At 53.4% G+C, this 15,574-nt stretch overlaps 1 protein-coding gene across 1 annotated transcript in view; it reads right to left on the bottom strand.

The window, feature by feature from the left end:
* PLXNA4 (plexin A4) overlaps positions 1 to 15,574 on the bottom strand; it is a 369,863-nt gene that overhangs the window by 45,853 nt on the left and 308,436 nt on the right. Inside the window, exons 14-20 of the mRNA XM_025929240.2 lie at positions 14,785 to 14,921; positions 13,444 to 13,608; positions 10,309 to 10,402; positions 9,617 to 9,856; positions 8,798 to 8,944; positions 7,903 to 8,137; positions 4,948 to 5,090 (exon numbers count right to left, since the gene is read on the bottom strand). Coding sequence (XP_025785025.1) covers positions 4,948 to 5,090; positions 7,903 to 8,137; positions 8,798 to 8,944; positions 9,617 to 9,856; positions 10,309 to 10,402; positions 13,444 to 13,608; positions 14,785 to 14,921 — 1,161 coding nt within the window. The remainder of the gene's footprint in view (positions 1 to 4,947; positions 5,091 to 7,902; positions 8,138 to 8,797; positions 8,945 to 9,616; positions 9,857 to 10,308; positions 10,403 to 13,443; positions 13,609 to 14,784; positions 14,922 to 15,574) is intronic.

Here is a 15,574-nt window from a genome sequence, read left to right as displayed (position 1 = left end):
GCTGGCACACTGCGATCATGGCTCCATCTAAGCCTTTCAGGACCTTGCAAGGGTGAGGGTGTCCTCTTAACCGCCTCTCAGAGAAGGTACCGCAGGCTTCCTAAGGCCAGCCAGCTGGTGCGGGATGGTGCTGGACTTCCAAACCCAAGCTTGTTTGGCTCCCGAGTCCCCATCCATCTGCCCGTCCTTCACCACACCTAGTCCTCCCCCTGGGCCTAGGAGGTGACCGAGAGACAGCCCTGAGTCTCCCCTGCAGCCTCCCACGCAGGGCCTCCTGGCAACTCAGGTTGGCCATCGAGGGCAGGGGAGCCACGTCCGGGTCTGGCACCAGGAGGAAGAGGGCACAGGGCTGGCCAGAGGGCAGGTCTGGGGAGAGGGCGTGCTCTGGACTTCTTGCCTTGGCTGCACACGCCTCCGGGGCACCAAGGACTGAGGCCCTTGGGGAGGAAGGGTTAGCAAAGCCAGCTGTGGGTTTTGGAATCAGAAAGACTCACTGACTCACACATGGAGGAAAGCCCTGTCACCTCTGGGCTCTATTGCCTCGTCTGTAAAATGAGAATATGAGTGCCCATGTCATAATGTTTTATGAGCATTAAATAAGATAATGTATGTAAAGTGCTTGGCACACACAGTGTGCACTTAACGGCAGTTTTATTACCTGCCTCTCCTCTTCCACTGGCTGCTTTTCACCCATCCCTCTTGCCCAGGAGTTTCTAAGACATCGAATACATCAGCCCAGTGTCTGGGGGGTGGAGAAGGTAGGAATTTTCTCCCCACTTGATGAAGGGGGCGATAGAGGTGAAGTGTCTCGGTGAAGAAGAGTATTCAGCACAATTCCCCTTTGTAACTTGCCACCTCCCCCCAACCAGCTCCCTAAGCAAATGTCACTCTGAAACAAGACTTTCTTTATTCACCAGATGGTTCGACAGTTTAGTTGAAGCTTGTGAGTTAAAAACCGGAGAGTAAATTTTAATTGTAACCCAACAGGTTAGAGTTTAGGAGACAAGGATAGGTTGAAAACGGGGTGTGTGGTTACTGTTTGCTCTCTGTCTTTAAAGGATTGGTGTGTCCCCAGTGCCTGGGCAGCCCCCTAACCACATGCCATCCCTTCACCCAGGGCTAAGTCCAGGACAGATAGAGCCGGAGGATAACTCCTCCTTCACACACATCTACCGCTCATGCCCAATCAGTGGGCACCGATTCCAGTGGCTGGAAAGGTCAGGAAACATCGCTTTGGATTATCAGTGGCTTCCCTGGGAATATTTCCATACTAGGAAAGCCAACAGGGAGAAACTATTTCGGTGGCAAGGCGGGGCTGGAAGCAAATCAGAATAATCCGGGCAGGATCCCAGGGTCTTGCCTAGGATGCCGGATCTCATATGGCCCCAGGCTAATGTGGGATGGTAAAAGTTGACTTCTGTCAATTAATTAGTGAGTTTAACAGAAATGAAGAGTCGTATGTTCTGAGCACATACCCAAAAGACCAGGGGCGGGAGCTCCAGCAGGTACTTGTATACCCACGTTCTTAGCTGCATTATTCACAACAGACAAAAGGTGGAAGTGACCCTTGTGTCTACTGACAGATGGACGGATAAACAAAATGTGGTCTACACACACAACGGACTATTGTTCAGCCTTAAAAAGAAAAGAAATTCTACCGCATGCTACAATATGGATGAACCTTGAAAACATTCTGCTAAATGAAATAAACCGGTCCCCAAAGGACAAATCCTGTGTGTTTCCACTTACACGAGGGACGCTGAGCAGTCAAGTTCATAGAGACAGAAAATCGAATGGGGGTTTCTGAGGGAGGGCAAATGGGAAGTTAGTGTTTGGTGGGGAAGATGAAAACATCCTGGAGATGGATGGTGGGGATGGCTGGACCACAGTGGGAACGTACTTAATGGCCCCGAACATGTAAAAAATGGTTGAAATAGCAAACTTCATGTTATGCTAATTTTACCACCACTCAAACAAAGAAGAGCCACGTGCCCTGTGTGAAGCAGAGTGTACGTGACAGTGAGCTGTCCTGTGTGGGCTCCCACTCAGGAAGTTGGTGCAGGTGGCTGTAACTCCTTCGTGAGCAGGAGGGTGGGAGCTGCGAGTCTGTCCTCATGATAAAGGCAAAGAAGAGAGAAGACTCAGGTTGGAGGGGAAACTTGAACGTGCCAGATGAGGAATAAGGCCGTGGTAGGGTGTGATGTGATTTATACTGGGGCCGTCGGAACCGCCCCGGCCGGGGGCGGGGTATCTACCCAGAGAGCATCTCAGGTGGTTACAGCCCGGCAGGGCAGCTAGGGACTCCAACAGCTTTCAGCGAGAGGCTTGGTACAGTTAGGAAGGGCAATGAGAGGGAATCATTTGTATTCTGGTCCTGGTACACAGGGCTGCTGTAGACAGTGAAGCAGGTTGTGCACTGAACAACCCCAAAGGTGCTGCATATGAATGATGCCATCTGGAGCACTGCAGTGTTCAACCTGCACAACTGCCCATGCGTTCCTGTAGGAGAAGGAGCCCTATAACTCTCCTGCCACCACCTCGGGCAGTCCTTGGGAACGTACTGCCCTAGTCTGTATGTTAAACTCGTGCCAAGCCAGGCTTGAGAGTCTGAGAATCCCTGGAGATGCAAATGCATGTGGAAAGTGCGTACTCTTCCATGGACTAACACCCTAGTCGTTTGAAGCAGGTGAAAAATGAGGCTGGAAAAAGTATAAATGTAAGAGAAAAGTGAATGAGAATGAGAGAGGGGCATAGGCGTGAAGAGTGAGACCAAGGCAGAGGACAGATATCGTATGATTTCACTCATATACAGAATTTAAGAAACACAATAGATGAACATAAGGGAAGGGAAGCAAAAATAAGATAAACACAGAGAGGGAGACAAACAATAAGAAATACAGAGAACACACTGAGGGCGGCTGGTGGGGTGTTGGGTGGGGGGAGGGCTCAATGGCGATGGGCATTAAGGAGGGCGCTTGTTGGGATGAGCACTGAGTGTTGTATATAAGTAATGAATCACTAAATTCTATTCCTGAAATCATCATTACACTACATGTTAACTAACTTGGATAAAAAAAAAAAAAGAATCAGATGCTCAACCAACTAAGCCACCCAGGCGCCCCCAAATGATATTTTTAAACAATTATTTGTTAACTTACCAGAGCCATATGTCAACTATAATACTTTATTTTGCTAGATCTAAGACCTACATCCTTTTAAAATGTCAACTCATAGGCATGGTGCTTTAATTTCATAAACAATTGTGGATTTTATATGTCTTAGGCTATAGAGTGACTTCTTTCATTCACCAAATTGGTGCCACCTGGTGTTCTGGTATTAACGTCTATAAAATAAACACGGTTATTGCTCGAATGCAGCCTGTGTGGGGGGAGGGGGTTACAGAGATATGAACTGTAAACAAGTAAACACATTAATAAACAAGATAATATTCATTTAGAAAGAAGGGTGAGACCAAGAAAAGGAAGAGCGTATCATGATATAGCCGATGTTTTCATTTGTTTATACGACACACCTGTATACCTTATACGTGTCCACACAAGAGCAGACGTGCACACGGAGCAGAGGTGCGTTATCAGTGAGGACACAGAGCCTACCACCTACGGCCTTTGGAAGTGCCTCTTGGTATCTATCCACTGAGGAGCGGAGCGGACCCTCCTCCAGACAGAAGTGACTGTGCCCTCATTATAGCAGTGTGCACACGTGCACACACACACACACACACACACACACACACTGGCACACAATTTATTCAACAATTATGGAGAAATGCATATGGGCCCCAAAGTCCCTGGGGACTTGCTGTGTTTTCTGTAGAGACGCACAGCGTCTCCACCCCCTTGAACAACCGTGTAGATGTTCCCGCAGGGGTTGGTACCTGCAAACCTGTGCAACCCCCGAGCGAGGCGTCTGTTGTTATGTTATGCACGACATAAGTCTTGGAATTAGCCTTAATCTCTACTGTTGCTTTGCCTGGAGAGTTTTGATCCGTCCTAATAAGTATCCAGAGCCCGAAGGCACGACAGTGATGTGCAAAGACTCATCATTGGGAGCACAGACCCTGAAGTCTAACTGTAGGACTCAAATCCTGGTGCCACCCCCTCCCAGCTGCGTGGCCCCGGAGTTCTCTGTGCCTTTAGTTTTGCTGCCTCTCAAAGAAGCGCGACTTCTTCCGACTGCTTGTGAGATAGTAAATCCGCACACACGTACGAAGTACTTACAACTGGACCGGGAGCTTAGTCGGCAGCCTGCTAACAGCGATTATGCCTTATGATTATTATTTTGCCCTGGTTTCCTCATTTATATTTTTCACTTTTCTCTGGTATTTATCTTGATAAGTCATCCGAAATCCCTTTCGGAACAAAGCACAGTATGAATATATGCATAAGCCAGATACTATGCTAGACAGGAAGTGATAAAATGTTCAAAAGATGAGGTCCTGCTGGTATAAAAGACAGTTATATTCTTATCATTCACGCTTCCACCCCCCCTTCCCAGCACATCACTTATTTTTTCCACATGTATTTATTGAGCACCAACTATGTGGTGAAATCCCTTACATCATGGGAGTTTCCTAAACAGGAGTCCATGAGCTCGTTACATTAGCTGCCAGATGTGTTGTTTTTGTGTATATGTACAGTTTTTCTTCAACTTCCATTCAATTCTCAAGGGCTCCATGACCCCTAGAACCCAAATCTACTCCCATCTCTGCTCAGATGGCTCCCTGGCTCGGCCCCATTTCCTCCCGAGGGACGGGCTGGCTGCCGTTGACAAGCGGGGGGTAGGGGGAAGCCTTGGGCAAGTCACATCCCCTCCCTGGCCTCAGCTTTCTCACCTCCCGATGAGGTGGCTGCATTTGCAGGTCACCGACACCTTTCTCTGCACTAGCACCTTGATGGGGAAGGCTTGGTTACGGGTCCTACTTCTCACCTCGAGGTCTCGGAGCACAGGATGGTCTTCAATCCCTGGGAACAGCACCCGCATGGTGTACGTTCTGTAATCCAGGAAGGGGATCCCAGCTCCGTCCAGGTCACTGGTCAGCTCATGGATGTCCGTCTGCAGCTCGGCAAAAGCTGGTACAAAGGGAAGCCTGTGAGACTGCTGGCTGGGGTGGGCCTCGAGTCTGAGGCTCAGAACCCTCACCCAGGCCTTTAGGAGACACGGGCAATAGGCTGCAGGTGTGCAGGAATAACGTGGGATGTTTTAAGTAGCTGGGGTGAATGATATAGGAAGGAGAGATAGAATGTGTCACAAGGAGGCTTGTCTTGGGCCAAATCCCTTCCAAAGCATGGGTGGGGGTGGCTGTCCACAGATTTGTCCTGCTGCTGGGGCCTGAATGGTTTTGGTTTACAGAATATGCTGGGGGGTAGGGGGGACGTCAAAGGACGGGGGAGGGAGGGGAGAGGTTCCAGTGGTGGAGGGTCTATTCCTAATTCTGCGTTTTATAGTGGGCTTTCTTATAAAAGTGAAAAACAATTTCTTCTGCAGTCCTAGTTCTGGGCCACGCAGCTCACTGGAGCCTTCACACCACAAACCACCCAATGGGGCCAAGACGAAGGCTCTGCCACATTACTGTATTCCTTCTGGATAGATATGCAGGGTGTATCTTTGTCTTTCCTTCCTCAAGGTGATGCCACTCCACGGTGAATTATGGTCTGCATGTGGGCACTGCTGTCTGTGGAGGCAGCTCAGGCCTCCAGATGGTCATGGAGCTGCAAGATGCCCTTCCTTCCTGCCCCCAAGGAAGTCTAGCACACGGCCCAGGTGGTCACATAGCGCCAAAGCTGCGGCCACACTCTGTCCTGAGCACAGCCCTCCTCCCAGGCCACCCTCTGCCCTGGGATGGCCGTCAGAAATGTCCCCCTGCTCCATCTTCCTCCAGGGCACACGCACACGTACTCGCGTGCATGCATGCGTGAGACACACGCACGTTCACACACAACCAGCATGGATTAACACAGCCAGTGGGCACTGATGAAACGATACTTCTTACAATTTCCATAAACACAAGAATGGGAAAACAGTATTCTGTGGGCTCTACTGATCACACGACACAAACACAACACGGCTGCCCCAGGCACTGTGGACGGGGGCCCCACTGCACCCCACAGTGCCAACTTGGGCCCACGGACCTTGGGTCTCCAGGCCTCGAGGCTTCTCATTTGCTTCTCATTTGACAGAATCGTGAGGACCCCACCCGGGCCCCTGGAGAGGCTGCTCCAGACCTCCCCTGCACTGCTCTCCGTCCGCACCCCTGGTCACACTGACACGGGGGGGGGGGGGGGGCCTGCCAAGGCGAACGACTCCGAAGGCAGAGCAACTGTAACGCCTCCAAGTAGAACTCACACCAGTGTGTGTGCACACGTGTGCAGGAGGAGGACTCGGTAAGACGTCTGGCACGTGCTGTCACCGAAAGCACTGGTGAACATTCATGTATGTCCTGAGTGAGGCACGCGTGTGTGTTTGTGGGAATGTGTGCAATGTGTGCGTGGGCATTAGTGAGTGTGTGTGTGAGTGCGTGAGTGACCGTCTGGGTGTGTGTGCGTGTCAGTGAGTTGCTGTGGCCGTGTAAGCACGCGTGTGTGTGTTTATGTCTCAAGAGGCCAGGCCAGCGCAGGGCCTGGGTTTGCGTGTGGGTGACGTCCCGGCTTACTCTCAAGTCTTTGGGGAGTCACCTTCCCTGAACCCAAGCTGCCCCTTACATGTTCCAGAGCCAGCTCTGGGCACCCCCGACGAATACTTCCATGGCGAATCTCCATGTACTTTGCTCTACACCTCTCTCGTCTCACTCACACAGGAGAGCTCTCTCCCGAGCCAGAAGCCAAGGCCCTCTCCTGGCGCCTCCGCTGACCCTCTTCGGCTGGACTCCCTGACTGCTAATTCCTCCTTCTCCAGAACTTTCTGAGAGGAACCTGGCTTCACATTCCCCTCTCTGCCCGCTCCCCGTTGGGGGTGCTCAGCTGGCGGAGAGGAGAAGGAGGGAGGTGGTTTTTTAATCTGTCTGCAGCTTTCCTTCAAGTCACTAAGCGCCTCCAACATTCAAAGCCTCGTGCCTGCCACACATAAAAGAGATTCTAATCACTACACCTAATTAGAGGGAAGAGTACATTGCGGAGAAAAAAATTAAGCAGCGTAAATATAATAAAAGGCAGTAATTAACAGTCCCACAAGGCAGATGCCAGTGTTGACAGCTAAGGATGTACTGAGGGGACGGGATGGATCCACTTCCCCATCAGAGGGAGCTGCGGCTTCCCTAGTGGGGATGGGAGAGCCCCAGGTACAGGCCGGATTGGCTCGGAGAATAAATCCACGGCAAAGAATCCACTCAGACCCTCCCAGGGTGACTCACGAAATGATATCATGATATCTGGCAGGCGACAAGAGTCTGACTCCTAAATTTCCTTCTTGGATTTAGCGCAGCTGATTTCACATCATGGCGGTGTTGGTAATTTTTAAACACACAGGCTGGGAAACCCTCTTCCTTCTACATCTCAAATCAGCCCTACAGCCGTACCTTCCTCCTCAAGGAAGGGAGCTGCAGGTTGCTGAATGTGTCATGTCAAGACACCCCAAGGTGTCCCCAACAGGAGAGCATAAAACCCCGGCGGCCAGGATTCTGAGCTGGAAACTGCTCTCACGGAGCTTAGGATGATCCCAGCCTGACCTGGGGAAAGAGGGGAAGGGGGCACCTGGAGGGAGGGGAGGGCGGCCTCGCCCGGGAAGGGGTGGGTCTGCTGGGATAAGGGATCTGTCTGGATACAGGCTCGGAGAGCGGAGTTAGACACCCGGCCCCCAGTGCGGCCTGCAGGTGCCCAGCCCGCTGCCCTGTGTGAGGCGCACGCGCACAGACTTGGGGTGGGGGGATGGTCCCCGGTCCTCCAGTACCTTCTTTGCACTCCAGGGCCACACGCGACTCCAGGTTGTCCATTTGCATCTGCAGCCGCTTCAGCGTGAGGTCACTTTCGCGGGACTTGCGTTTGTAGGCGATGAGGACGGCTACGATGAAGATGACCAGGAGGCCGCCTGCCACGGCGATGCTGACGATGGCGGGCAGGCTGAGCGGGCTGTCCGGGGCCACGTACACCATCCCCGGGGAGTACTCCATGCCACCGACTCGGGCCTGGGGGCACAGCACGCGAGAGGAAGCTGGGAGCGGGCACGGAGCACCCCGGGGAAGCAGCCCCGGGGCAGGATGAAGGAAAGGGCTCGAGGGAGGAAAACCGCCGCGGGTTGGAACAGAGGAGAGGGTGTGTGGGGGCCTGGGGACGGGTCCGGATGGCTCAGAGCAGGCCACCCCCGCAGACGGGAAGCTGCAAATTCCCTCAGCCGGGACTAATGTCGTCCATCTTCCTAAGGAAACAGCCCACGACTGGGACCTAAAGAAGTCTGACACGTCTTCAATGACCGCTCCCTGAGATTCATCCCATCATAAGGATTGGAAGACTGAGGCAGAGCATATTATGGCCCTCCTGGGGCCAACAACGGTGCTCTCCTGGAAGGGTCTCTAGCCTGTAACAGGCCATGCAGCACATCCCTAGAGCTGTTTTGCATGGCCTTTATTGTAGCACCAGTGTCAGGAAAGAATGACAATGCACAAGAAGGAGGTGGGAAGCATGACAGAGAGAAGGAACAAGGGGTGATGGGTGGCCACGAAGGAAGTTCTGAGAGGGCCAGAATCGCCTCCCGGAAAGCCCTGGCAGCCCAGCATGGAGCCGGTCCGCTCACACTCTCGCATCCCTAAGTGCCCGCCCCATCCAGATCGGGGCCCCGCCGGCCTCACCATCACTTTGTGCCTGCCGATGAGGTTGGGGGACTCGCAGAGCAGCTGCACATCCGACACCGTCACCGTGCACGGCTTCTCCCCAACCAGCACGGTGTAGTTCAGCTTCACATTACCCCCAGCCACTGGTGGGATCAGGTTCTTGCCCTGGAGGGACAGGAGAGCCTCGGTTCCCACCCCAGAGTCAGCATCATAGCTCCTGGCTGGCTGCCACGTCTCCCACCCAGAGGTCCCATCCTGCTGGCGAGCTGGTGGAGAGGCCACCTTCCACAACAAGTGCAAAAGCTTTGTGGCACATACACTGCCATTCCCCTTTCCTCGGTGGGGAGTCAGTGATCGGGGCACTCTTTTGAGCTCATCCGAGTGCAGCCTCAGAATCCCTCTCAACACAGAGCTACAGTCAATCGGTACCAATTGATTGAAATTGTCACAGGAGTTAAAATTAATTTGCTACCCATGCTCCAAAGAAACCCTATGCTGTGGTTTGCAAAGGGCTACACGGGAGGAAGCAGTGTGCGCCTTTGACCTCCCAGGTCCTGGACTCGGGGGACACAGGAAGCCTGGGAGGCAGATGGCCAGGATGGGTCCAGTTGCCCCGATCAGGTCTCTACAGCCTGTAAAGAGAGTTCGCCTCCCAATACAAACTCGGAGGCAGTCTTTTCCACGCTCTGGACTATAACACAACCTCCGCTAGGGACAGCGGTCATGAAATTGGGCCAGAGCCCATGACTTCTGGCCTTTCTCTGGCACTTGAAAAGCATCCCCATTCCATGCAGCAGCCTCCTGGCTTCCCACCCCCCGCCCACCACCTCACTCTACCTTCAGGATGATGGGAGTGCCAGGCTTGAGCTCCAGGACTCCTGAGGGCCCGAAGGCCTCAAACACGGGGTTGGGATAGTAGGTGAAGTTGGTCTTGTTGAGGATTAGCAGGGACTGGACGTTGTCCAGGATGAAGCCAAACTCCTCAGGCCTCTCGGTCAGGTCAGACTGGTGGTCGGGCCCCAGAGCGAGGGCCGGAGCCTGGCAGGTCATCTCAGTGGCGTTCAGGACCTCACAGAGCTGGAGGAGCCAGAAAGGGGGACTTACGCAGCGCCTGAACCCATAGAGCCCCAACACACCCACCAGGGTCCCCCCAGTGCCATCAAACAGCATGGCGCTGACCTGGGCCGCCACCCCTCCGCAGCCACGACCACACAACCTGGGCACTCAAGCAGTAGACTCTGCAGTGACATCTAGATCTGCTTTGTCCACAGCGGGTGTGGCAGTGACTAGGGGATCTCTAAGCTAAGGGGCAGCACCGGAGGTCTGAAAGGTGGAGGAATGAGGATATGAAACCCCAGAACCCCCAGAAGTGACTGCTCTTCCATGCCTGTACCCCAAGGTATGAAAATGCCCTCATGTCTGCTCCCTCATCCCATCGTCCCAGTGCTCCAGGGTGTCTGGGTCCCGTCAGGACATGTTGAGTGGTGCTCATGCTCCCTGCCCGTGTTCCCTGCCCACCCTGGACTCACATTGATGTGCTCCTTCCCTCCATGCTTGGCACGGATCTGGGGATTCTGTATGAGGTCCAGGTGAGTCCCCCATACGGCGATGGGTGTGTTTCCACTGCCCGGGGAAGAAAGGAGGAGGCGTGTCAACACGGGGATAGGAATAGCAAAGGCACTTGAAGATGATGATGATCAATCAGGCTGAGCTCTGACATTAAAGACAATGATAGCCAGGAGGCGTGATAATGTTCACAGGGACAATGATGACAAACTGACTGAATAATGATAAGGATGAGCTCTCAGCAGCCAAGGGGACGACAGTGATAACCAGATGTCTGCGGCTGTCCAGCACTGGGCTCATCGAGAGCTTGGACACCCGTGGAGGCTCTGAAGCCTCCTGACTGGAGCCAGATGTTTCTCCGCAGCCCCTGGTGTGTCTGCCCCAGCCCTCACCGATCTCAGGGAGATTTTCACACTAGCCGTGGCCTAATGAGAGCCTTGCTCCAAGAGGCCCCCCACCAGACCCTCCAGGGTCTGAGCACTGTCTCCTCCCCAGAAATTACTACAATTTCATCCGCAACAGTTACAAGCTTGGCAAATAAAGAATCTCTGTCACCCGCATTCATTTCTACCTCTCTATGCATCTGCTCATCTCTGCACTCCCAGTTATTCCCTGGCTTCCTCTCACCCTCCACCTGCCCCCCCCCCGCTCCCTCTCCCTCCCCCCAACACGTGCACACACACACAAGCATGCGCCTACACACACGTGCACATGCATGCTGGGAGATTCCTGTAAAACCCAGACAGGCTCTTCTGCCCATGGCGGTGTTCCACAACGGGATTCTGCTATCTGGCCATCTCCCAATCTTCTCCATCACCAATTCAACACGCCTTTACCAACGGACCCGCCCCCCATCACTGATCCTTAGTAGCCCAGACTCTTGGGAGCAGTCTGAAGCCTCACTCTGCAGAGCCCCACCCCATCGGAGAATTTGTTCACTGCAGCAAAACCTCTAGGGCCGGCTGGCAGGCCCCAAACCTCCAACCTCCCTCTTGTTATGAATGTGACTCAGGGTCCACTACTGAGCGCCAGGAAGGACAACACCTCTACTTCTGTGACAATGACATGAGGAAGAGCTGAATTAACCCAGACTGTGAATTCCTTAGGGAGCTGTAGAGTTTGCCTAGGCAAAGGGCTACACCAACTTCCTAGATTCCCGGGGCCTCGGGGGGCAAATCCCAGAATAGCTTTCTACAATTTCCCCCCTCTTTGTGCCTCATAATCATCTACTTTAAAATCACGGCTAAAGCTTATAAAGTTTGGGTCTTAGGAGGTAACTGCTGAGGACAACCACATCCGATCTCAGCAAAGGCTGCCTTTCGTGGCTGTAAGGCGGGGGGTGGCAAACTTTTCTGGAAAGGGCCAGAGAGTAAATATTTTAGGCTTCCCAGGCCATATGGTCTGTTGCAATTACTCATCTCTGCTGTTGTGTTGAGAAAGCAGCTACAGACAAAACATATATGAATGAGCATGGCTGTGTTCCAATAAAACTTTATTTATAAAAGGAGGCAGATGGCCAGATCTGGCCCCCAGGTTGGAGTTTGCTCAACCCCAGTTTATTTTTTTTATTTTATTTAAAAAAAAATTTTTTTTTTCAACGTTTATTTATTTTTGGGACAGAGAGAGACAGAGCATGAATGGGGGAGGGGCAGAGAGGGAGGGAGACACAGAATCAGAAACAGGCTCCAGGCTCTGAGCCATCAGCCCAGAGCCCGACGCAGGGCTCGAACTCACGAACCGCGAGATCGTGACCTGGCTGAAGTCGGACGCTTAACCGACTGCGCCACCCAGGCGCCCCTCAACCCCAGTTTAAAAGATTGTTCTCTGTACTGGACTTGTCCTTGACCCCCGCTTCAGCCAGGGAGACCACATCTCTATGCGTTCCCCCTTTCCCTGATGCCAGATGTCCTCTAGAACTGAAGCCCACGGTGCAGAGGGCTAAGGACTGGGTGAGGGGCAGTGGGAGAGAGCTGGGCCAGGCACTGCACTGTGCGTATGCGTTCTGCTTACCCCTCCCAGTACCCCAGGAGGGAGCTGATGGAGGAGAAACCATGAGCCCAGAGAAGTCAAGTAACCTTTAAGGTGATTGGTTATTTTGGCTGGTTAGAAGCAGAGCTGGGCTGAGCCCACTCCTTCTGACCCCAAGGCCTGTTCCATTCCACCTCAGCCCCTGACCCAGCAGTTTCCCAATGGTCAGCAGGGCCCTTGGTGTCAGGATGCCCTTAGCATCACCTTCCCATTACAATGTATACCCCAGGGACTGGAACAGCGCTCCCTCCCTGAAGGGAGATGCCACACTCCACAGCCCCACCAAGCGGGGACTGGGAGGGTCCCTAGGGATCCTGGAATTTCCAAAGCCCCCTGGGAATCTCTCCAGAGGGGAGGCCGGGAAGTTACGCAGCTGGTACAAGTCAGCTTGCGAATGGCTGAGTGAGAGGTGGCCTTAGAGGGTGTTGCTGTAACAGCACATACCTGGCTCCCTCCTAGGACATGCGCTTTCTATACTTGTTTTGGGCCCCCGGGAAAAGAGCAGGGAACAAGATCTACTCCCTGCCCTTGAGGAGTTTGCAATAGAGGGAAGGTCGAAGCAAGCAGACAACTCGGGGTCATGACAGAGCAGGACAGAGGAATGGCAGGATGCTACAGAAGCCCAGAGGACAGACATCTGAATTGCACCCTGGTGGTCGGGGCACGTTTTTGTTCAAGAGCAGGCCAAGAAGAAGTTGGATCTGATCTCTTTCTCCTGCATCCCTCAGCAGGATTGGAATTATCGCCCATATTTGCCAGAAGGGAGGTTCCGGGGAAGAGGACTGGCACCCCCTCAGCAGTCACTATGACGGGATCATTTCCTCTGGGTGTACCCACCAATGCTCAGATTAGGGGTCATGGGCTCTTGCCGGTCAGAGCTTGGCCTCAGGGGCCGGGTCCCATTCAGAGGTGTTCTCGGTGGAAGGAGGGCGCCCTGGGAGGAAGGTCTGATTTGGGGGGTGCTCTGAGTCAACCCCCACTCATCAGTCCTCAAAGCCAAACTGGGCCCCAGAACTGTCCTTGGCTCTTGAGAGTTGAGGAAGGAAAATTGAGGTCAGGGCTGCCCCTACCTGACTATGCTCCACTCTGGCTCGATCCGCACGATGGTGGGGTCCTCCACATACTGGAAGAACAGGTCCTGGTGGATGCTGGCCTTGTCCACTTGCACCATCACCTTCATTTCTAGCACCTCATCTGAGGATGTGGTGTTGCAGACGATGTAGGACGGAGAGCGTCTGCAGGGAGGGCAGACATGGAGCTGGGCTCCGGGTGTTGATGGGGACAGGGGTCCGGGTCAGGGCCCTCCCACCCCTCCCTGTTCGTCAGGCTCCTTAGAGGCAATAAGTCAGCGCTGCCTCAGATATAAAGCTCCAGGCACTACTGCAAAGACTTGACCCAACGGTAGACAGGTTCCTCTGAGCCCTCTTTTCAACAAGGCCTTATCCTTGGGCCCTGTCCTGGGCCTGTCAAGCCCCATTTTTAGCAAGAATCCTGCTAAGTCAAAACTCCCGACCCCCCTCCAGTTGATACCTGAGTACCCTGGGCTGCCTTGGGCAAGAATCCTGTTAAGTCCATTTAGCAAGAATCTCCCTACTCCTATTCATCTTAGTAATTTGCCATCACTGACCCCCTCACTATGCTGCTTGGCTATAAATCCCCCCATGTCTTTGCCGTATTTGGAGTCAAACCTGATTTCTTTCCTTCCCCCTTGTGATACTCTTGGCGCCTATTGCAATAATCCTGAGTGAACTCTTCCTTACCATTTTAGCAAGTGTCAGAACAGTTTTTTCTTGATCATTGGCCTGACTTCAGATCTGTCACAGCCCTCAGCAGAGTTCTGTCCCAGGAAAACCTCTCCTGCAGAATGTCACGTCCCCACCAAATCTGAGTCCTGCATCAGACGAATCTCCCACCTCCCTCCTATACCCCAGGCTCCTGGCTTACAGAAGGTGTGCCCTTTTGGGCCTGGATGGTGGAATCAGTGGGGGAGAAAGTCGGCTGCCCTTGGAGGTTGAACCTCAGCCAGCTGGGGTAGGGGCCCCTAGCAGATTTCAGCAGGCCTGGCTGGCTCTGCAGCAGCTGGAGAGAGGCTAGCCTGCAGGCAGGGGCTCTAGATTCCCCAGGGAGTCCTGCGGAACCCGAGGGTTCTGTACAGCGGTTGGTATAGGGGCACAAAGGCTAAATGGTGGGCAGCAGCATGAATGGGGTGCCTGGCAGTTCTCCAGACTGAGGCAAAAACATCCACAGCCAGTTCCGCCCATCAAATCCTCCCTCAAAGAGAAAGGCCACTTTCTCAGGGAAGAGAAGGCACTTCTAGGAGGTTAGCCCTGGTCGTCTGCTGCCCTGAGGCTGCCCCACCGGCCCCACCCACTGGGCTGTGGGCCCCTGAAGCCTGCCTTGAGCTGAGTTACCTGTGAAAGAGGCAAGGCTGCTTCCCGAACATCACCACCACATTGCTGCCCGCGTTCAGGTTGGTGCCCGTGATGGTCACTTGGGTGCCCCCCGACATGGGCCCCCGTTTGGGCTTCAGGTCCGAGAGAGTCAGCGTCTGTGCAGGAAAGGATCTGGCCTGAGACACAACTGGGGCAGGGTCTGAAGAGAGGCAGCACCCCGCTCCCCGGAGCTGCCTTCTGGAATCCTCAGTAACGGTGGCCTCCCAAAGAGCCCATGAAGATTTTATTGCGCTTGTGTGGGAAAGCGACGTTCTGGACCCTGAGAGCTTACACCTCTATATTCATAACAGTAGTAACAGCTGCTATGTGCTGATGTTTTAACTGGCACGCTTTATATCTTCATCCATCTCTATATAATTTATTTGTTCAGTCAATTCTACAAGGTGGGTATTATTACCTATTTTACAGAAAAAAATCAGAGATGTTAAGTAAAGTTCCCGAGGTCACACAGCTAAAAAGTGGCACATCTGAGATCTGACTCCAGAGCTCTGGTTCTCCACCACCTCTCCAGTCTCGGGTGCTTCTGGGAAGGTGACCTGTTCCTTCCACGGGCCTGTTAAGAGAGCTGTCCAAACGCTCAGAGGCCTGAGCGATGGGTGGTGAGGGCCCCAGGGAAACCCAGGGGGAGGAGTGAAGAAGGGTCAGGGATGGAGTGAGGATGGGGAGGGGGCACCTGTGAGCTGAGGATTTGGAGTTGTGCTCTGCTCTTTCATTAGCATTTTAATGGAAAAAAACTTTCCTCAGTCCC

The sequence above is a fragment of the Puma concolor genome, chromosome A2 (assembly GCF_028749965.1).
Source record: "Puma concolor isolate L17-30 chromosome A2, mPumCon1.1.hap2, whole genome shotgun sequence".
Classification (NCBI taxonomy): domain Eukaryota; kingdom Metazoa; phylum Chordata; class Mammalia; order Carnivora; family Felidae; genus Puma; species Puma concolor.
The sequence above is the reverse complement of the archived record's forward strand: the minus strand, read 5'-3'. Positions and strand labels throughout refer to the sequence as shown.